Raw genomic sequence first — 7,192 nt, 5'->3', positions numbered from 1 at the left:
GACATATAAGTGAAGGCCACACTGAAAACATGTTTATAGTCTTGGACTAAAGGCAGTATCAAGTGGCAATGCCAAAATAAACTTCATAACTTAGCATCTTTTATTTTGTGAATATTTTCTTATTTAGCATGAGGCTAGAACAAATCCCTCTCAACCGTAGGTGGACTGGTAATGACCGGGAGGTTAAGTTTAAAGCATAGTCCTGGTACTTCCATTGAAGCATTGCTGATAATAGTACAAATGCAGCTTTAGGAGTGTCGACAACATTTTAGCCGAACAGCTTAAAGTCATTTGTGAAATCAGTGAAGTGTAAAGTCTGTAATAAAACCCCGTTTCTTCCTTTGCTGATAAACAGTTAGCCTACCCAGGGGGAGATGGCAACATGGAACAGTTCCCCTCAGGCCCTCTGGATCAGAACATCGTGGAGAGCCAGGCAGTGCAGCTGGACTACATCAACTCCACCTACTCCCGTGGCCACTTGAACCCCAGCCTCCACCACATGAGCCACGACACCCGCTCTTCCACCTTCACCCTCACCAACGTGGTTCCCCAAAAGAAGGGCTCTAATGATGGGCCTTGGGAACTTCTGGAGCACAGTGTGAATCACACCTTAGCCACCTACTGTCTCGGAGATGCCTACGTCGTGACGGGCATCATCCCCTACCGCAATGACGAGCACTGGCTGAAGAATCACCGCGTGGCGGTGCCTGAGTATATGTGGTCTGCCTACTGCTGTCCAAAGTACAACCAAAGTCTTCCAAAAGAGCTAACCAACGCCTTTCCCACGTACGCGGGCATCGGACGCAACGACCCCAACAGCAGCGAGGAGATTGTGCCTGTTGATAAGACGGTTAAGAAACAATTCAGGGGATATGATGTGAGAAATATGTCCCTGGAAACACTCGAGATGTACTTGAAGGACAGATTCAATACTGTTGTTAGTGTGTTTTATGAGCAGTGCACCGGATCAGACCTCACAGAAAATACATAAATGATACATAAATGTTGTTTATATACACATTTCTGTGAGGAGAATGACACAAAGTGCAAATATTAATGACCACTACTGAAATGATTCATACACAACGCGCTGCCGCTGAGTTCAAGTATGCACAAAACACTTTAAACCACTAGGTGGTGTCCTTGTGCAATACATGTAGCTCCACATTTCGGCTGAAGTTGTATATATGTATCAAACTAATTCTGATTCTGATTCACTAAATAACTAATAATGATCAGTGGTGTAAGAACTACTCAGGTACTAAACAACAATGCACATTCCTACCAAAGTAGAGCACAGATGTTTTGTTAGCCAAATATACTTGAAGTATCAAAGAAAACTTTTCATAACCTGATCTATAACTTCTATATCTTTGCCCCAAAGGGAAAAAGTGGCAATGACTCCAACTCTTACATGCAACATCTATATTACTACATATTATTCTTTTATTTTTTACTATTGAGAAATTGGAATGTCCTAATTTTCCCTTTTGGGTGCAGAAAGTATATCCGATTTATCTAACAGCACATAGTATGTGTTAATATGTGCACCTGCAAATGACAGAAACTATAATAAATCGATATAGAAAAGATTTTCATTGCTGCAGTGTTTGTGTCCTAAATCAGCTTCCACTGTCTGAATCAAAATGTTGTAAAATTCCACAGATGATTAAAAATGTAAAGCTTGACTCTTAAAATTATATTCAAACACAGTACTTGAGTAACTGTAATGAATTACTTCCCAAACCTGCTGGTTTTGTTTGTACTTCATGCCCCCAATCAAAGTAATGAGTAACAGACTCAGTCACTTGCTCCACAAGTCAAACCCAACTGGTTTGTCGTTGTGTGTATTTCATGTCAAATGATCACTGACACTTGTGTTTTATCACATCAGACTAGTAAGAATTTATTGCATTTACAGGTAATACAGTAGCACAGGTGTACAATTGGCTACACGGTGGTGTTTCAAGCAGGTTTAATCTGACAAACATGAATCAACAACTCAGTAAGATTGCTGCATGTGGGGAGTGAAGAGCTTGTCCCAGATCTCCACCTTCATGATGGCCCTGCCCAGGGGGGACATGGTACCCTTGATGTCCAGGCTCCCGCCCTCAAAGGTGAGGTCGGAGCCTTTGGCCTCCACCCGCACGAATCCCACCTGCTCTTTGTTGTAATACATCTCTTTGAACAGGCTCTCATTGCACTCTTTGCCCTTCTTGTAGATTCCCAAGGCAAACCAGTTCTTGTACATGTTATAGTCATATGGCACAGAGAACATTATAGCGAGTGTCTCATCGGCTCTGTTGAGCTCCTTCTTGAACAGGTCGTAGGTCAGCACGCCCACTGCCCCAGTGGCTTTGGCTTTGCCCTTGCCGAAGTTGCACACTTCAGTCTTTTGTGGACGTACAGTCGGTTGTGGGGGGCTGCGGCAGCTGCCACTTTCCAGGAAAAGCCTTTAATTTTTAACAGCAGCAAAAGTGAGGAAAAAATGAAAGCAGGAGGCAAAATTTGAAAAAGAATTTTCCTAACTGGGTATTTGTCAAGCTGCACGTAAAGCATATTCTAACTTTAATCTGTACAGACAAAGTGAGCAAAAGTGTATTTATTTTGGACATACTTAGGGTCAATCAGGCAGTAGTTGTTGGTGAGGTTAGTGATCTCTATGGTGACGTTCCTTCGGCTTTCGATAGCGGCAGCCAAAGCTTCTGCAGATTCACTCATGGTGTGGCTTGTAAAGGCTGTGACAGACAGAACAGAAGTGTAAACTGCAGATCTGTGAATGAGTTTAACCAATTGAAATAAAAATGCAAATCCATCTGAAACCCTCAAATAACTGAGCAGGAATGAAGCGTCTTACCTGTCGGGATCACTGGTACGTAGCTGACTCGTGCTTGGACAGATTTGAGACACTGAGTTCAGCTCTTACATGAGTCTCGTTGGGGAATGCGTTGCACCCAAAGGTGTCTCCACCCATAAGCATGCATCCACCTCCCATGTTACTTCCCATCGCATGTCTGCAGAGGTGTAGAGCAAAGGGTGTAGCTAACAATAACAGCACAGGATAACTGTAGTCTTTTTGTTCTCACACTGCTGTCAATTTGTGAAACTACGAACTGGTTTGTTGAGGTTTGTGGGATTTTTCTGCACTACACCTTTTCTTTCTGGGTCTGTGATTTTGTTTTTCCATTGTCTGCATGAGGAAACAAACATGCTTCGTCTCTGCAGAGGGCTTTGACAGTTTGAAACATGTCTGTTGAAAGGTTGATGAATAACCTATTCCCCAAACCAAACCAACAAGAAAATTAACTTTAAACTTAAAAAATTCCGATAAGAAGAGGTTATAATACTTTATAATAGACCCTGCACTCCTAATATTACTGTGTAATCCCATTGGAAGAACAGGAAGAGTTATTCATCCTTGTCAAGATAAGAAAAGATGTGATACACGGTGGCCATAGGCACTAAACATTAAACATAACTTATTAAAAAGATATATTAAATAACTCAATAAAATTACATGCAATGACCAAACAAAATACCACAGCAGGGTAATGTTATTGGTCTGTATTTGTGTGACTGTGCAGAGCAGATTACAGGAGCAGCATGTCAGAGATGAACACCTGATGATTTTACAGGGAAATAGTGTTTAGATTAGAGATTAGGATGCTCTAGAATAAAGCATGCATCCGTAATACTTTTGGGGAGGTTAGGACACTTATTCAATACTATATAATTTGAAAACCTTTATATTAGCTTCATAACGATGGCTCACAACAGTGAAAACGACATCTTAAGGATGAGATAATAAGTTAGATAGTAAGATAAAAGTAAAGACTACAATTTGAGGAAGAACTAATGATGATCACAACTCCCTTTTCCTCTCTTTTAAAACACTCATTATTTTAAAATACTTATAGTATTTTTTGCAGTTTTATACTCTTTTGTTCCATCGTATCATTAGTAAGCAGGAAGTGTTGTCAGCAGTGAACTTAAACCCTAACTTTAGAAGAAATTCCACAGTAAATAACTGGAAAATAGTGGGACAAGTCACAGGCTGGGTTAAGGGTTGAGAATGATTAGCTACATTTTTATTCACTTTTGCATGCAAACATTTGAAGTCATGTCCAACAATTTATTTTTAGATTGAACAAAGAAACACAGAGGACAACAAGTCAGTTGAATTGTTTTTTATTTGTTTGAAGCACCTCTAAACCATAAGGATGACAACTTGCACTTTAGTTTTCAGGAATATCAGCAAATACACTCGACACACTTGTTTGCGAACATTTTATTCTCACACCTAATACAACCAGACTCTTTAGCCCATCCTGTCATACAGCTCCAGTTTAACAATAGCTTTGCCCTCATCGGACATACATGCCCTCACATCCACCGTCTTGCCTCTGAACACCAGCCCTGAGCCTTTGGCCTCGTAGCGGACAAAGTCGCTGCAGTTCTTGTCGTTGTACATGTAGTTGAACAACTTGCTGTCGACAGCTTTCGATTTATCAAGGACGCCCACGCCGAGCCAGTTCTTGTAGAAGTTGTAGTCGAACGGCACGGAGAACATGATGGCCACAATGCCATCGCAGCGGCGGCTGCGCATGTCAAACAGGTCATAGGTCAGCACACCCGCAGCACCTGATGCTGTGTTGTCATCCTTGGTGAAAGAGCACACCTCTGTCTTAGTGGTGCGCACGGTGGGCTGCGGAGGGCTGTGGGCGAAGCCACTTTCCATGTGAACCCTGAAAGGAAGGAGGGCAGAGGAAACGATCAAAGGTTTATTAATGCACCTCGATGTAAAAACAGTCAACTGTGCAATATCCTCCTGACTGTTGATGCCATCAGACATTTAACTCTGGCACTGCTGGAGGTGGTGCAAGCTCATCAACTGCAGACTCAACAGGACTAATGTTTAAATATCAAAGGACATGCAAATATCATTCTGGCCATTTTTTACACATCAGTAAAAAATATTGGTTACAATTAAAATGCAGACACAAGAAACCACAAGGATACAAAGTAACAAATGATGGATGGCAGAAATAACTTGTGTTAAAGAGTGATAGACAGGTCTTTTTGTCTGACGTTTGATAATTTTGCATCACACGGGCATTGAAATTTTAAAAGATAAATGTCTTTTTTTTTGTTTAACTGCAAACAATAAATGCTCTCTTACATAAGCAAAGAAATCAAAAACTTTATGCTGGAGTAAAAGAGAAATAGTTTGGGCTGTGTTACTTTGGGTTGACGAGGCAGTAGGCGGTGGTGATGTTGGTGATTTCCATGGTGCAGTTGCGATTGGTGGTAAGAGTGGTGGAGTGGGCCTCTGCATTTTCAGCCATGGTGACGACTGCTGGTAACGGCTACAAGAAAAACAGGTGTGAGCCGTGCAAAGTGCAGCAAAGCTCTGTCATGAAATGTTTTAGCTGTCCTGCTGAAATAAACACTGGAATATGAACTGAAGATGAAGTAAACACGAAACATTACATATAGCCAAAAAGTCACTATTAAATATCTGTATTCACTAATTTCACAAACTGACAAAAACACCTGCAGAAATGAGCACTTACTTCGCGTTAGGTGACACACACAGGATGGCAGAGAGTCCTCTGAAAACAGGTCGGACTTCGATTTGGAGATGAGTTTAAAGTCACGCCCTCTCTGTCACACCTAACACATGAGCTTCAGTTAAGTGGGCGTGCCTTTCTCTTTCTCTCTGCTTTCAATCAAACAGTATGTGATCACTTCACATGTACCTGCGAGTCTGGTAACGAGTGCAGAGTTGCACCCAAAACCTCACGATCCTTAAACCACCTGAACCGGTCTATCTTTGCAGCTGACATGAAATTCTGCTTTTCTTTGGGGGGGTTTCCACAGTCTGTCTCTTCACAGGAGATTTAACATTCTTGCAACAGTTTCATGATTCATGGACACAAATGAATTCAACACACCCTTTTTTAAAGGTCTGGATGTTTAAATATTTGTTTGTCCTTGATGTTTGAATCCGCAGCCTGTCCCAACATGCAAAAACTGGAAGTGAGAAAGCAGAAAAGTTACCAGCCCAGCAGTTCACATTCAGACATATTATGACTAAAAACACAAAGAGGGATTACAGATTGCTGTGACCCAACAAATAATTGCAGAATGACAATACAAAAGCAGAATTACTGCATAAACATGCAAAAGTACAAATAAGACAAACAATGAGAACCAAATAGAAATGGAGCACAAAGTGACCAAAAAGAAATGGTAAATGACAAAAAAAAAAAGAGCAACAGGACTATAAATACATGCGGCTTTAGTAAAAACAATTTTTAAAAAAAGTTCCCCGCCCACCCCTGCGGGCAGGCTATCCTTCAAGCTCCTCCACCAGAGGCCTGGGAGCTTGAGGGTCCTGCACAGTATCTTAGATGTTCCTAGGACTGCGCTCTTCTGGACAGAGATCTCCTTTGTTGTTCCTGGGATCTGTTGGAGTCACTCGCCTAGCTTGGGAGTCACTGCACCTAGTGCTCCGATTACCATGTATGTCTTTTCTTAAGTTTTCTACCACAGACAGACAGTGGGGCGGTCACCACTGGTGGGACTACTGGATTTAAGATAGTAAAAGAACCTATCAACTATTTTAAACTAACACTGCAGCGCACCGAGACAAGTGTGACCTAATTAAAGGACAAACTAATAAAAACATTAAAACTAGAACTAAAATATCTGAAAGAAGCACAGATCTATTGAACTGTCAGTAAAACACAGCACAAGTAGAGTTGTGAGGTTCAGTTCAGTGACTTAAAATAGCGAAGATGAGGCCTATAGCAGGTCTGCTATATGGAAGCGAATGCTAAACTAAAGAATGAGCCTGTTGGAGATTTCAGGAGACACCTTGAGCCCCAGATGTTGCGTTCTTTGAATGACTGATAAGGTGTGACACATGAACATGTAGTGCTTTCACCAGAAAAAAGTTTCATAAATGGTTATTGTTCTATAATAGGAAATCTGTACTAATAGTCTTTTATTAACGTTCCTATAATCGATATGTATTAGAAGAGTTGTTTTAATGCTGACTTGTATTGAGTTTCTCTGTATGCAGTTGGAGGTTACATAGCTATGTATTTGATTATAATACACAGGAAGGCAGGTGGAAGGCTGATAAATGATAATTGCGTTGCTGCCAGTCTTATTTGTGTGTGTGTGT

The 7,192-nt window shown here is 41.2% G+C and overlaps 3 protein-coding genes across 3 annotated transcripts; 1 reads left to right on the top strand and 2 right to left on the bottom strand.

Annotated features, from left to right (window-relative positions):
- The first annotated feature begins 128 nt into the window (after positions 1-128).
- Positions 129-1,592, top strand: LOC106456124 (uncharacterized). The gene is made up of 2 exons (XM_013908946.1): positions 129-182; positions 356-1,592. The coding sequence occupies exons 1-2, from the start codon at positions 129-131 to the stop codon at positions 989-991; spliced, it is 690 nt and encodes a 229-aa protein (XP_013764400.1). The 3' UTR covers positions 992-1,592.
- Positions 1,593-1,880: 288 nt separating this feature from the next.
- LOC102211266 (cytolysin RTX-A-like) lies at positions 1,881-2,931 on the bottom strand. The gene is made up of 3 exons (XM_005725725.1): positions 2,858-2,931; positions 2,618-2,738; positions 1,881-2,453 (listed from the first exon to the last, which is right to left on the bottom strand). Exons 2-3 carry the CDS (start codon positions 2,719-2,721, stop codon positions 2,003-2,005), a joined length of 555 nt encoding a protein of 184 aa, XP_005725782.1. The 5' UTR covers positions 2,722-2,738; positions 2,858-2,931; the 3' UTR covers positions 1,881-2,002.
- Positions 2,932-4,172: 1,241 nt separating this feature from the next.
- LOC102210979 (cytolysin Src-1-like) lies at positions 4,173-5,659 on the bottom strand. The gene is made up of 3 exons (XM_005725724.1): positions 5,574-5,659; positions 5,242-5,366; positions 4,173-4,745 (listed from the first exon to the last, which is right to left on the bottom strand). Exons 2-3 carry the CDS (start codon positions 5,343-5,345, stop codon positions 4,319-4,321), a joined length of 531 nt encoding a protein of 176 aa, XP_005725781.1. The 5' UTR covers positions 5,346-5,366; positions 5,574-5,659; the 3' UTR covers positions 4,173-4,318.
- Positions 5,660-7,192: the final 1,533 nt, after the last annotated feature.

Source organism: Pundamilia nyererei, unplaced genomic scaffold, assembly GCF_000239375.1.
Source record: "Pundamilia nyererei isolate P.nyererei 1_Seehausen unplaced genomic scaffold, PunNye1.0 scaffold00017, whole genome shotgun sequence".
Classification (NCBI taxonomy): Eukaryota; Metazoa; Chordata; class Actinopteri; order Cichliformes; family Cichlidae; genus Pundamilia; species Pundamilia nyererei.
This window is presented reverse-complemented; position numbering and strand designations above follow the sequence as displayed.

Bases quoted from the DNA above. Each gene is read 5' to 3' on its own strand.
- LOC102210979 (XM_005725724.1), bottom strand. From the start codon at position 5,345: ATGGCTGAAAATGCAGAGGCCCACTCCACCACTCTTACCACCAATCGC. The intron at 4,746-5,241 runs GTAACACAGCCC...CCTTCCTTTCAG, and splicing joins TACTGCCTCGTCAACCCAAA to GGTTCACATGGAAAGTGGCT.
- LOC106456124 (XM_013908946.1), top strand. From the start codon at position 129: ATGAGGCTAGAACAAATCCCTCTCAACCGTAGGTGGACTGGTAATGAC. The intron at 183-355 runs GTTAAGTTTAAA...GCTGATAAACAG, and splicing joins GGACTGGTAATGACCGGGAG to TTAGCCTACCCAGGGGGAGA.
- LOC102211266 (XM_005725725.1), bottom strand. From the start codon at position 2,721: ATGAGTGAATCTGCAGAAGCTTTGGCTGCCGCTATCGAAAGCCGAAGG. The intron at 2,454-2,617 runs GTATGTCCAAAA...TAAAAATTAAAG, and splicing joins TACTGCCTGATTGACCCTAA to GCTTTTCCTGGAAAGTGGCA.